This window comes from Phyllostomus discolor, chromosome 4 (genome assembly GCF_004126475.2).
Source record: "Phyllostomus discolor isolate MPI-MPIP mPhyDis1 chromosome 4, mPhyDis1.pri.v3, whole genome shotgun sequence".
Lineage (NCBI taxonomy): Eukaryota > Metazoa > Chordata > Mammalia > Chiroptera > Phyllostomidae > Phyllostomus > Phyllostomus discolor.
Window position 1 is genome coordinate 127,479,032 of NC_040906.2, and position 14,010 is coordinate 127,493,041.

Genomic DNA, 14,010 nt, shown 5'->3' on the forward strand with positions numbered 1-14,010 from the left:
CTGGCTGGTGTGGCTCAGCTGACTGAGCACTGGCCTGTTAATCAAAAGGTCACAGGTTTGATCCCCAGTCAGAGCACATGCCTGGGTTGCAGGCCAGGTCCCCAGTTGGGGGCGTGCGACTCTCTTACATGTGGATGCTTCTCTCCCTCTCTTCCTCCTTCCTTTCCCTTCTCTCTAAAAATAAGTAAGCAAAATCTTTAAAAAACAAAACAAACGAACAGAAGATAACAGATGCCAGCACCGAAAGAAAAGAGGCCCAGAGAGGACCTCCTACTTGGGAGCCTAATAGTGCTAGCACAGACATTTTTTGTTGTTCATTTGTTTAAAATAAATAAAATGAGTTCACAGGTTTAAGAAAAGCACAAAAATCTTACTGGTTTTTTTTTTCAGAGAAAAATAGGCCTATTCTGTACATGAGACTAAGACCATGTATAAAGTAAATCAATTAAAAATTCAAAAATTGATAACAGGATCTGAAAAAAATAAGGAAAATTAAAAGCTAACCAAAAGCTCTTAGGCTGTAGACATGGTGAGAACAATTATAGTCTATGTTTGTATCTTTAATGTTCCAATCTGCCACTTTAAAGTAAGAGTAAAGTTAGCAGTTCTTATTTTTTTAATCTTTAAGTATTACTTTCCTCACCATTCACTAATTTCATAAAAATTTTCACTATCCAATATCTTCAGTCTCTATCCCCTCAACTTTCTTTCCTCCTACTTTGCTATTTAATGACAGATGAAATCCTTTCCCTGGTGGGTGTCACTGCTCGTTTTAAAAACTGCAGATGAAAAAAAAAAAAATGCAGATGGGATCATCTCATAAAGAAGATAGAGTCTAGTATTTCTTGCCTACCAGTGTCACATTTACCCAGAGAAGTAAAAACAGCAATGAGAAGCACATGTTTTACATGGCTGCCACAAGTTCTCTGGAACTTTCAGGCTGACAGGCCAATGTGAAACACTCACTATATCGTAATAAATGACCAAAATTGTATCCAAGTATGTCATTGATGTTGGAGACGAATACAAACTTGATGTATTTTTATGGTGCTATCATCTTGACATAAGTATCTCCTTACCCCTGCAAGGATCATTTTTCACTAAGAACTCATCAAGTGCCATCCATCCACCTCCAACACGAACCATCACGGTACTTCGCAGGATCCGAACGAGTCGCAGTTGCTGGGAGTCTCCAAACTGTGAAGATGAAGAAAGAAAGAACCTCTAATTGTCAACACTCATTCTAAACTAAAGGGTGGTGGGTAATCTGCAGTAGCTTAAGCAACCCACTTGAATGTTTTGCTTAGTTCACAGCGATTAGTAAAATCTCAGAAAGAGGGGTTTGTAATGATCTGTGTTAGACTGCTGCATGCTGATTTAGCCCAAAGGAAATAGTTTGAAAAATGATAACAAAGGTTATCAAGTATAATATGAAAGATTTCTTCTAAAAATGACTTTTCTCTCTCAGGACAGATACAACATTAGTAAGGCAGTGATTAAAAATGTTTCTAGAAATTAAAAAAAGCCATGAAGATAAGCACTGGCCCACTTGCCCAGGGTTTATACAAAATAAAATGATTCTAAAGAAGATTTAAGAAACTGATTTTTCTTCATTAAACCTTCCTTTTACACTAAAACTTTTTCATGGAAATCTGTGGAGGGGGGGTCTTCATAAACTCTCAAGGAGATAAAGTAGTAAATGAACATGACCAATAAAAATTTCACAGTCAAATAAAATTTCTGCATCACTAATAATCTGGTAAACCAATTTGTTACAGACTGGATTAATGTGCCAATTTATATTGCCGTAATATTAGAACAGTCTCTGGCACATTAATGACACAGCTTTCAAATCAAAAAGGCTTTCTCTTAAAGCTGTTTGTGCTATAACCACGGACAGTAATAAGCAATCGGTTTTCCCTTGCCCTTTCAATGGGTCTCCAATCACTTGGAAATGCTATAAATTCTGCAAGTCCGGAATAAATGTCTAGACTATACGAAGTTTCTCGCCATAAGGTTTATTTGTTTTGAAAGCCCATGAGAAATAATTTCATACTTTTACATCATTTCTAATAGGCTCATGTCCAACTCATAAAAAGTACCATATTGAATTTCATGGCTGCCAACCCAGCAGATACCATAGCAAAATGAACAGTCAATTAAACAAAAATAGCTTCTTTTTTTTAGGGGAAGTGAAATACTATTGTGACTATTTGTCTGGGCTCATGATAGATAAAAACAAAAAAATTAAGTAGAAACAATCTGCTCCTTTTCAATAAGCTTTATCACTGAGTTTCGAGAAGCAAACCCTAGCACAAAGCCCACATTCAAGACCCTGAAACTCAGAAGAACCTGTAAAGCACAGAACGGCACCGGCCGCAAGTCATGCATTTTATATTGAACCTTTTACACTGCTATTTCTAAGTCCATTTTTTAGCCTTGACATTTAAGCTTGCCTACAATTGAACCTGTTCCTGAAATGTAATCAAAGTGTAAAAATCAAAATGTATTTTGTTAGAAAAAACTTGGTGCTGCTAATAAGCAAAGGGAAAGGAGGGGATTTAAAGAAAATTACCCTTAAGTAACCAGATAATTAGACCAGACACTTTTGGTCCAAGATGACATTCAAAACAAAAGTTTTAAGGAACTAACTGAAGTACTTTATAGAGATGAAATTTCAATTCCAATAAATAGGAATGATTTTAGAATTTATTTTGAGAAGGCATTATCTAGACAACTAAGATTATCTTCAGAATTTCCCTAATTTTCCCAAGAGCCAAATTGTGAGACAAGAAAAAATAGGCTAATTTTGTTCTTTGTGCTTTCGATGAAGAAAACTCTTTGAGGTATTTTATCCTTTCTAAAAATAAAAGATGCTACACCTCAAATGCTATCCCAAATAATGTATTATAAGAAATAGAAGTTTTAAAAACAACTCTTCCAAGTAGCTGATCTACTTGAAACAATTATGTGATGGAATAAATGGGTATCATAGCTAATCTGAGGATTAAGATGCAACATGGGCTTAAAAACTGAGAGGCAAAGTAATAACCAAGATGATGTGGTCAGGTACTATGCATAGCACAGTTCTTTCTAAAAGCACACGGTAAATAACTCTTCTCCTTTAAATCAAAATATGATTGCTCTTATCTTTAGATCTAAAATTCTGATCATATGCAGTGCCACTGAACCATTTATACTGACTTAAATGTGAGGTCAAATGGCATAAAATATGACTGTAAGACTTTGTAAGTTACAGGAGATACATTTCCTCAAAAGGAATTACAATATTCAAAACTTCCAGGGTTAAAATTTCTACCCACAGGATGCAAAGCCCTACATTAATGATTTAGAACAAATGGACCATAGCTGCTTTGGGGACAGCACGTTCCTTGAGGCCGAGTACCATGGAGACCTCGTGCCATGGAGACTTCTCAGGACTCTGTCTTTGTGTCCCTATCTCATGCGATGCTCCTCTAGCTTCTGCCTACCATACATCCTCGGTGGAGAACACCAGAGAAGCCATGTGCAGATGTGTGTTCCAATGAGTACTGGAATAAAATATATGCTAATAGTATTTATCAAAAATGGGAACTGAAAATTGTACTTGTAATGCTGTAACCAGCCAAGCTACAATTCATTATCTGGTTTGCTTAAAAGTAATCTCCTCATTTGAGACACAAGGCGAAAAGGAGTCCTGGATCAAGGACCCTTACAGCGTCTACAGAAACACCACGCCAACCAACAGTGTAGTAGCTAGGGGGCAGCATGGGGAAGATTGGCCATGGCAAGCTTTAATGACTATGAATTAAAGTTAAAAAAAAAAATCATTGGGAACTTGAGAATACATTCCACTGAATTATACCTGATTTCCCAGGAAGAACTGATAAAAAAATGAAAAATGGAAGAAAGATATAATTAGTTCAACAGGAAACTTTCTACATGGCTCTAGAATACACACACACTTCACACGCAGGGCTCCCAGATACTGCATCTAGTTCAGAGGCGTGCAGGCAGCTACCTGCGCACACAACAATCAGAGCATTTTCTATGCATTTTTTTTTCTTGAAAATCCTTGGGTTTCAAAATTAAGTTAAAAATTCAGATATTTAGATGACTATTTTAAAATGTGGAAATATAAAAATAAAAAATGAATAATGTTTCATTTTTAAGTAATATATTATATTAGGGATATTCAGTACATTTCCTATCTGGTTACTACATGTAAGAGATGTTTCAACATGGAGAAAGAGTGATAAAGTCACACTCATCTTCAGATAATTGTTTTGAGGAAGGGGAACCAAGTTATCAAGACTTTGAATAAAAGGAAAAATTACAGCATAAGTGGAAAACACTGCCTCTTTTTCATTTTATAAGAATGAGTCAACATTTTTAACTTTGTGATTCTGGCTTGGAATAGCTTTGTTATTGGAAATATGAAAACTTACCTCTCATCATTATAAAATATATTACAAAGTAGTGTGAAGCAACGTAAATATAAGAAATGTGTTTTTCTGTGAGTATTTTTCTTTTGAAAAGCAATGTACATGTTGTACATGTCAAAGATACATCCTTACATACAAAATGTGGGCTATCTTTATATACTTTAAAATGAAAATTAGAAATTCATATACCATTAAATTTTGATATGAGGTAAAAATAAATAACTAGCACTCCCAGAAAACAATGCGGACCAAATTATCAACAGATCTCAATTTAAAAGAACTACAAAGTTTATTTTGGAAACTTACCCTGTATTTGTTGTCTCCAATCTGTTCAACTTGAAATCGTTTTGCACATTTACACTTAGCTACCTGCCTCGTCACCTGCCGAAAACAATGACAACATATCCACTTTAATGTTAGTATTACACAGTGAGTCCTTAAAACCTTGACACCTGCTAAACGTGAAGATAACAGGGCTTCATGAATTGTGCTTGATATCCTGGCCAGAACACATTACAGTATCATTGTCGTGGGTAATGAAAGATGATGAGTACCTCATCTTCGATCTTGTCAGCATCAGTGATTGGTTTATATGCATCTTTGTTGGGGTGTAGGGCAGCTACAAACTCGTAGTAGTCGATGTACCCATCGCCGTCCCTGTCAAAGATGTCTGCCACTGCGCTCATCTCCAGGCGACTGGTCGGGAACTCTGAAATTTTCAAAGCAACAGAACCCAGTGTGACTGAGATGTAATTGACAAAACTGTAAAATATTTAAAATGCATGCACATATACGTATATATTGGGAAAGGATTCCTCTCATCTAGTTAATTAACACATCTATCACCTCACTGTCTTTTGTGTGTGAGAGACAGAGAGAGCACATTTAAAGACACCACTCTCTTAGCAAGTTTCCGTTACAGTGTTATCAACTATAGCCACTGTGTATAGGCACGGTGTTACTCATCAAAACTCATTCATCTTACTACATCTTATAACTGCAAGTATCCTTTCCGCCCGCCCCCCCCCAATAGAGGGGAAAGGGAAGGAGAAAGACAAGGAGAGAAACATTAATGTGTGGTTGCCTCTCATGTGCCCCATACTGGGCACTTGGCCAGAAACCCAGGCACATGCCCTGATGGAATTGAACCAGCAACCCTTTGGTTCGCAGGTCAGCGCTCAACCACTGAGCCACACCAGCCAGGGCTAAAAGTTTGTATCCTTTTACCAACCTCTTCTATTTCCCCCAGTCACTGGCAACCACTCCTCTTCTCTGTTTTTGAGAGTTTGACTTTGTATTTAGATTCCACATATCAGTAACAATTAAGATACTACCAGTATAAGCCATATAATAGTCCCAGTTAAAAGTTTGTAAGACCTGCTATACTTACTATAACATTTTATAAAAAAGATTTAAGTCTTTAAAAAATAGTAAGTAGTGTAACTTAAGTCTGCCTTAAGACATTCTTTGTTGTACACTTTAATTTTAATGTGGCCGATTAAATTATCAGGGTTATCAAATGTATTGAAGTCCTTTTTAAAAAACTGATTTACATAATAACAAAGCAAACCACTATATATATGTCTTTACTAAATTTATGTTTAATTACTACTAGGGTAAATCACTTGAAATTGCTGTTTTTCTAGGTTGAAAACTGTTTAATATTAGCAAATTTCAAATGGTTCAACTATCACTCTACTTAAGGAATAATTTATGTGAAATTTATTTTAAGAATGACTTCCAGTAACATGAGCCAGAGACATCACATACACACGACCGAGCTACCAGACAAGAGGATGGCACGTACCTTCAGAAGTTAATACCACAGAGTTCTAATTTCCTACTGATGATGATGTTAGACCAGAGCATCAATCAAAATGAGAGACTGACTTGCTGATTTCCCACTGTGCCAAGCAACACAAACCATCTAAGAATCAAGTATCGTTAGGTTTACTATACTAGTGAGGACACTGCTTCAGTGGTGTGAGGCATCTGTCTGTGGTGATACAAGTATTCAAGTGTGCCTGAAGCCACAGCCATAAATTTTACCAAAGACACTTCTTTGGAGAGTGGTGATTTCAGGGCCAAGTTTAAAGGTGAAGCTTTATTGGCAATGCAAGTTTGCTGGCCCCACCATTTTAAACTGTGCTTATTTTCTTTAAAAATTACATCAGTTTCAGTCACTTCTCTTGGGACTTACTTGAGGAGAGAATGCCATCGATAAATTCTTGTCGGGTTATTTTCCCATCCTGATCTTTATCAATTCTCCTGAAAAAGTCCATCACCCGAGATTTCTTGTGATTCATCCATCGCATGTATTTTTTGCGCCAGATATCAAAATCAAAGTTAGCAAATTCTCTCAGCTGAAAAGGGAAAAAGATATTTTGGTTGAGTTAATGCTGTGCTCAGGTTATATGAACAAAGTTACTTTTAATGAACCTCTAGTAAGGACATCTTTCCTACTTCAAAGCAAGGTATAGCTTTGCAAAGGGGAAGCTAGAAAATTTTTTTCTATAAAGCTTATTTCATTCTTGTTACTGTAGTCACTCTGGTTTTTCTTTACAAATACAGGAAAAAATAAAACTCCTCCAGAAATGTCAAACTGAAAATTTGTGACAGTGCCAAAATCACAAAGGTGGCAGTGTGCCCTAACATGCCACGACTAGTAAGCTCCATGCACACTGGGTAGCAGCCCCAGCCCACCAGCACCACACAACTCCTCATTCTCTGCTACTGCTCCTCTAACTCCCCTAGTCTATCAACCACTTCCCAGTTTCACCATCTGAAACTCTAAATCTCAGATCGAAGAATGTATATAATGAAAATATCTGAACTATAAATGGTTATATTTGCCACTTAATACCACCAAACAAATGCATGTCAAGCTAGATTTTTTCTCGACTTAGCTTCTGATTATGTTAAAATGTATTCGTTTTTCACTTTATTGCTTCCCTAAATCCCAGTTCTATATATCAGGGGCTCCCCCCTCACAAAAATGTACATACTTTAGTATTAATTTTAGAAGTAAAACATGCACTCAAATAGCAAGAGTTTGCTTAAGTATTAGCAGAAAAGTTGAAAAATCAAGATTTTGGCAATGTGTCACGGTGAACAGAGCAAGGGACAATAGGGTGCTGCGTATATGAGTGAGTTTTCTAACCTCCTCCAGTCTGTCCAAGGCGTCATTAAGCTTCCTCCTCCTTTCCAGGGCAAGGAGCCAGACTTGCTGCCATTTGCTCATCAGTAAGTTGACCCTGGGATTCTTGGTTTCGATTTGTGTTTGTGATCCAGATGGATATAAGCTTGATGCTGGGAAGCGTTTTCCTGTTAAAATAGAACTTTAGTTATGTTGGCAGTTTCCGGGCTTCTGAAGTCAACTTAATTACTGGGCATTACGAATACAAGTGCCCTGTTCAGATGATGCCTCATGTCAAGGTGCAAACCTGTTTTATGTATTAAGGACCATATACTTTTCATATAAATGAGAGAAATATGTCTTAACAGATGCATTTAAATACTGAAAAGCTCTCCCGATAAATGTATGCTCAAAACATTTTCTAGCTTAAAACTCATGCCATTTCAATGAGAATGAAGTATACTGTGATCTGCCTCTTTGTCAAGGCATGATAAAAGCAATCTCCCAGGGTAGTAAGAGTAGCTTAGAATTGGTTACATAAACCCTTCTCAGAGAATAAGGCTGAAAGGAGGGCAGGTGAGGGTAGAAGAGGGCAAGAGACACTGGGCATTCATCAGAGTCCAAGCAAGATATCTGACAATGCCAATCAAATGTGGAACATGGACCTGGATGAAAGCTAGGGTCCCACACACATTTCCACATAGTCTCATGCCACAACTGACTGTCTTACTGATGCTCTCTCCCTCTTTCTGGCTGTTTTTCACAAGTTTCTACAACTTCACAGAACAATGATCTCAACACATTTTTCTCACTTAACTAAACAGTTAAATGTGGCCTAGAGGAATTCCTGGCCTAAGGTCACATGGGAAGTTGCTGTCCAGCTGGGGCTTGCCTGGAATTCCTGACTCACATAGGGCTCTACGCATGTCAGAACATCAATAGCTAGTATTTACTGAGCATTTAACTACACGCCAGAAAGTATGCTAAGTGCTTCATGAGTATTAGGTTATTTAATCCTCACCAAAGTTCAATGAGATTATAATTTTCCCCTTTTACAGAAAACTGAGGCTCAGAGAGAAGGTGGGGAGGGAGGGAAGGAGATAGAGATAGAGAGAGAGAGAGGAAGAATTTGAGTAGCTTGTCCAAGGTTCCATTTTCTAGTTGGTGAGTGGTGAGGACAGCCAAGGAGTCTGTCTCCAGAGTTCTGAACCAGAGTTTGTTACCTTGCCTCCTTGTGAAATATAGTAACTACAACAGATTAGGAACCATTTTTGAAGTTATAGCACCATTCAGAAATATACAAATTGTATGATATAAATTGTGCTTCTTTTAAATCTTCTCCAAGCTGGCTACTATTTTTTTAATGTCACTTCATTGGGTCAAGGTAGACTAAAGTCATGTGGACATGCAAAAAATCTATCAGACTGCTGGTCACTACTAAACAGTTAGGTCACAACTGTACCCAGGTCACGGCCATTTATGTTCCATTCCATACTATGGTTCTTTATATGCTAGCTGCAAAATGAGACAATTCAAAGGGGCTGATGATTTCTGTTCTTGATGCATATTTTTCAATTTCTTCTAGCTAATCTAAAAGATATACTTCAAGCCGATACACTTACATATTGTAACCTGAACATATCTTTTTCTTTATTTTTAAATAAGTTGCTATAAAATGTATGCCCATGTGTTCTTTCAAAAAAAACTTTCTATGATAGATAACTCATGTACAATCACCAACTGCTCCAAAATTTCAAACAATAAATCAAAATAAAATAAAAACAACTTCCTTGCTTAACTATCTTCATTTTGAAGAAACTGGCCCCTACTTACTGCCTGCCCGCCCCTTATCCAAGACCGGAATGTGGGACTGCAGCGAGGAGGGGTCTGCTGTTCTCCTCTTGTAGGTCTTGGTAACTTTGTCCACGTCAGGTTGTTTTCTGGTCATTTCTTCCATGAAGGTCTGAAATGAAAGAAATTACATCAATTAAACACAAGGATATCAGAGAAAGCCACCTGCAGAAATGAACTAAAAACAAGAGGAAAAAAAAAAAAAGACCACGCTATTGTCTCTGAAAAACCAACTATCAAGTTTTATCTTAAGGGTTTTGATATAAATCAAAACCAGCATAACATAGCATTTACTAATTTCTAAAGAATTCAAAAGGTTATAGCTGGTAAGTAATTACAGCATCACAAAGGTAATTGGTTTTCGCTTGAGCACCACACCTGGGGCCACTGGGTGAGCAACACAACCTGTGTGCGCACCAGCCAGGGCCCAGTGTCCGGCTGGCCTCTTCCTGAAGGGTCTCAGAGTCAGCATTTGTCTGCAAAGAAACCAGTTAGCTGGGGTGGTCCCTAAGACCTTTTTGTCTTACCAACACATTTCACCAACACATGGAAAATATTTAAGATGGCTTGGACATACAATGACAAAAAGCATCCACATTAAATGTGGATATAAATATTTTTGGCAATGAATGTGCTTTACCAAGGAGGGTAAAAGTTGTTCAGGTTGAAGTTTATATTTAAAAGGTTCAATTAGCTGGACATTTCTCATCTCATCTCCTTGGGCTTATTATTATTAACTATATTGTTGACTTTATATATATATATAAAATCAGTAGTGATATATATATATACCACTACTATTATAAGTACTGCTGTATCTGGATATTTGGCAAAGGCAGAGACTGCAATAAAAATCAATGAGGAAAGGAAGAGGCAGGTGAAAGTGCACAGTGACAGATTTCCAGGGTATTTTTGACACTAGAAAACTACTCACTTTAACACCTCTGATCACAGAGAGCATGACCTGAGACAGTGCAGGCACTGCAGACATGGATACTTCTATTTTTATTGAAATATAATAGCAATGGTAACTGTTTAACCAACTAGGCCGACACAATGTTACCCTTTGTAAATGTAAATTAAACAAGCAAACAAATGAGAATTAGGGTAATGTTCATCGTTCCAGAGTTTAAAACAGGCAGGATACACAGGAGAGACTAGAAACCCGCTGGAAGGAGCTGAGGAGTATGTTTGAGGAAGGGAAGGTAACAAGCACAAAGCAATCTTTTGAGCACTATAGCAGCGCAAGAAACTGTCTGAGAAGACCAGGGTTCAGAGTGACATTTATTTTACCTGGTGTTCTGCAATGAGGGCTTTCACCTCTTCAATTTCCTGGGGGATGGCTTCTTTGTCCTTCTCGCTAAGTGTCGTTTCAGCCCACTGCAGCCACGTCAGCAAAGCTTCCAACAATTCCTGCTTAGCAATGAGCCCAGCCAGAGCACTTGCTAATCTCTGCTGATGTTGCTTTGCCCAGGCCAGCACCTGTTTGAGAAACAGAAATTTTTCTGAATTTCTCCCACTTTGGTGAGTAATTTAACTGATGTAAAATACACAAAATTTACAAAGTAAACTAGGAACTTGGACTAGAAGCCTTTCTAGATCCGTTCAGTGGTGCCGAGACCCAGCTGGCAGAGGACATGGGTGCCATTGACGACAGTCATCACCTTCAGAAGTTCACAGGTGGATGTCAGTCATCCAGGCTTCCTTTTGCTTTCTGACACACATTCAAATATGCATTCTCTGAAGGATCAAGTGTGCTCACTCCATTTAGAGCAGAGTAGAAATAAAAGTAGCTAAGATCTTTTTTTTTTTTTTTAAAGATTTTATTTATTCATTCTTTAGAGAGAGAAGTGAGGGAGAAAGAGAGAGAGAGAGAAACATCAATGTGCGGTTGCTGGGGGTCATGGCCTGCAACGCAGGCATGTGCCCTGACTGGGAATCGAACCCGCGACGCTTTGGTTCGCAGCCTGCACTCAATCCACTGAGCCACGCCAGCCAGGGCACTAAGATCTTAAATACAGAGTTAATTCAATTATTGTACACAATTCATTCTACAAACATATATTATGCTTCCGTGAAATACTATTCAACTGCTGGATTATTCAACAGGCACAATGTGGAAGGAAGGCAGAAACTTATCTAGTGAAGCAAGTATTGGCCTTTTCATGTTTCAGGGACATGGCTGCAAAATTCCTTTGGGTGTTTAAAGAAAAGTGGACTGCCCTGACTGATGTGGCTCAGTTGGTTAGAATGCCATCCCGTAAACTGGAAGGCTGAAGGTTCAATTCCTAGTCAGGGTACATACCTAGGTTGAAAGGAGGCCAATTGATGTTTATCTCTCATATAGATTTTTATCCCCCTCCTCCCTTCCCCTCTCTCTAAAAATCAATAAGCATGTTCTCAGGTGAAGATGGAAGGAAGGAAGAAGGGAAGGAAGGAAGGAAGGGAAAGGGGGAGGGAGGGAGGGAGGGAGGGAAAGAGGGAGGGAGGGAGGGAGCAAAGCAAGGATGGACTTCAGAGACAGGTGACACATACAGAAGGGTATGTTAAAGAATATTTCTCTCTGCAGAGCCCTCATGTTGCCATGGCTGTAAGTACACCTTAATTGCCAAAGTTCTCATATCCCTGACTGTCCAAGCTACTGTAGCTCTAAAGGTGACCTGAGCCACACTGACCTCCTCAAACCTGGCCCGGATGATCGTTATCCAGTGCTTGATGGTGGTGATGGAGTCGGGGTGGCAGATGGCCAAAACGGCATCCCCCATGCTGGTCGCTTTATTGAGTGCAGCTCGTTTTTCTTCCAGTTTCTTCATGAATTCCTACAGCAGAAACAAAGTGTTCAATTAGCTGTTGGCACCGGCTGAAAACAAAACTCCAGTGACATTCGTTTGACTGTCAGAGCTAAACAAATAAACACGACCTTCAACTGGTTTATTCACAGCTGGAAATAATCCACAAATTTGGGAGGTAAAGGAGGAGAAGGCCCAAAAATAGGAAATAAATACAGGGTCCATCACAAATAATGTCCCTTTTTATTACCTAATCTTCTATTACAAAGCCATAAGCATATAATTCTGTAACATAACAATATCACACTCCAGCACACCATATGACATTTTAGGTGAAATGTTCAAAACTATAAATTATTACACCCATATTATTATCCTACCAATCACACTCAAGCAGGTATGACTTCTGCCAGACCCTGTACTTTCTAATATCTATTTTTTAAAAATTATAGGATAGCATCCCATGCTTTACAAAATATATTAGACAAGAAATATGCTCTCCTAATTTTTATAATTATATTATTAATGGAGAGTAGGACTGGGAGAGACAGTATTATCAAACATAGAAATAATACTGATTATTATTGAAACAAAAATAACAAAACAAGGAAGTTAGTATTTAAAATAGTATTCACTGTGTCAGGAAAGATAGGAGTATGTTCCAAAACAAGGAAGAAAGGGCTGGGCAAGGCACTCTAGAAGGCTGAGGGTGTGGAGAGACAGCACAAATGTCCAGCCAGGAAGGAGGCAGGCGGAAGCTGGAGGGAGTGGGCCAGACAGCAGGCTGGCTGTGTGAGAGCTGCCCCTCTCATTCAAAGGCCAGTAAGAGCCACTCTCCACTCCAGCGGGATGGATAAGCCTTAAAATGTCCAGAACTGTATCCACAGATACCTGAATCATAGAACTCTTCAAGCATCATTAAAAAAATGAGGACCTTTACCTCAAATTAGCTGATATAATTCCAAAACCACACACTGAATTTCAAGCATCCACAGACACCCCAGTCTATCTAGACCCCCACGCTAAGAGGGATTCCTTGACCCCTGGCTGGTGTAGCTCAGTGGATTGAGCAAAGGCCACAAACCAAAGGTTGCCAGTCCAATTCCCAGTCAGGGCACATGCCTGGGTTGCAGGCCAAGTCCTCAGTTGGGGGCGTATGAGAGGCAACCCGTATTGATGTTACTTTCACTCTCTTTCTCTTTCTCTTCCCCTCTCTCTAAAAATAAATAAATAAAATCTTTAAAAAAAAAAGGATTCCTACCTAGATCACAGTGTCAGCGGGTCCCAGAGGCTGCAAACACAGCGGGCACTCATGCCCTCTGACCAGGGGCGATCATCTGAAACTACGCGTTGACTATAGAGTCTAGGGACCCTGTGAATCTCTGTGAAGCAGCTCTGTCTTGTGCCTCCTATGCTATGCTACCATAGTTTGTTTACATACTTACCTACTAGAGTTTAAGGTCCACATGATCTAAAGACTGTGTCTTATTCCATTTCGTGTCTTTGTGATTGAATAAATGCTTTCCAGCCTTTTATTTACACATTTTTACTACCGTGGAGTCAAGGTTCGATTAATAATATACTCCACTAATGTGACCTACTTTTTTAAATATCGTGACCCACTTCTAAAAATATTATAATTTCCCCCAAAATATATCCCCTTAAATGAAAGAAAAACAAACTTTACTAGGAGGGTCAACAACAGCTGTTCTTTTCCAGAGGACAGCTGATCTGACCATGTATTTTTAATCACTTCTACACCTGGAAAAGCCCAGTGCTACCAAACACT

The 14,010-nt window shown here is 38.6% G+C and overlaps 1 protein-coding gene across 24 annotated transcripts in view; it reads right to left on the reverse strand.

Moving 5' to 3' along the window:
* The window catches only part of DST (dystonin), a 447,461-nt gene that overhangs the window by 9,953 nt on the left and 423,498 nt on the right, over window positions 1-14,010 (reverse strand). For 19 of the 24 annotated variants that reach the window (XM_036024280.1, XM_036024276.1, XM_036024274.1 and 16 more), the window contains 9 exons: window positions 12,108-12,251; window positions 10,726-10,914; window positions 9,415-9,544; window positions 7,606-7,769; window positions 6,646-6,808; window positions 5,000-5,154; window positions 4,752-4,826; window positions 3,866-3,883; window positions 1,080-1,197 (listed from right to left, as the gene is read on the reverse strand). In XM_036024280.1, coding sequence (XP_035880173.1) covers window positions 1,080-1,197; window positions 3,866-3,883; window positions 4,752-4,826; window positions 5,000-5,154; window positions 6,646-6,808; window positions 7,606-7,769; window positions 9,415-9,544; window positions 10,726-10,914; window positions 12,108-12,251 — 1,156 coding nt within the window. The remainder of the gene's footprint in view (window positions 1-1,079; window positions 1,198-3,865; window positions 3,884-4,751; window positions 4,827-4,999; window positions 5,155-6,645; window positions 6,809-7,605; window positions 7,770-9,414; window positions 9,545-10,725; window positions 10,915-12,107; window positions 12,252-14,010) is intronic. The other 5 variants (XM_036024278.1, XM_036024275.1, XM_036024279.1 and 2 more) reach the window with 1 other exon arrangement.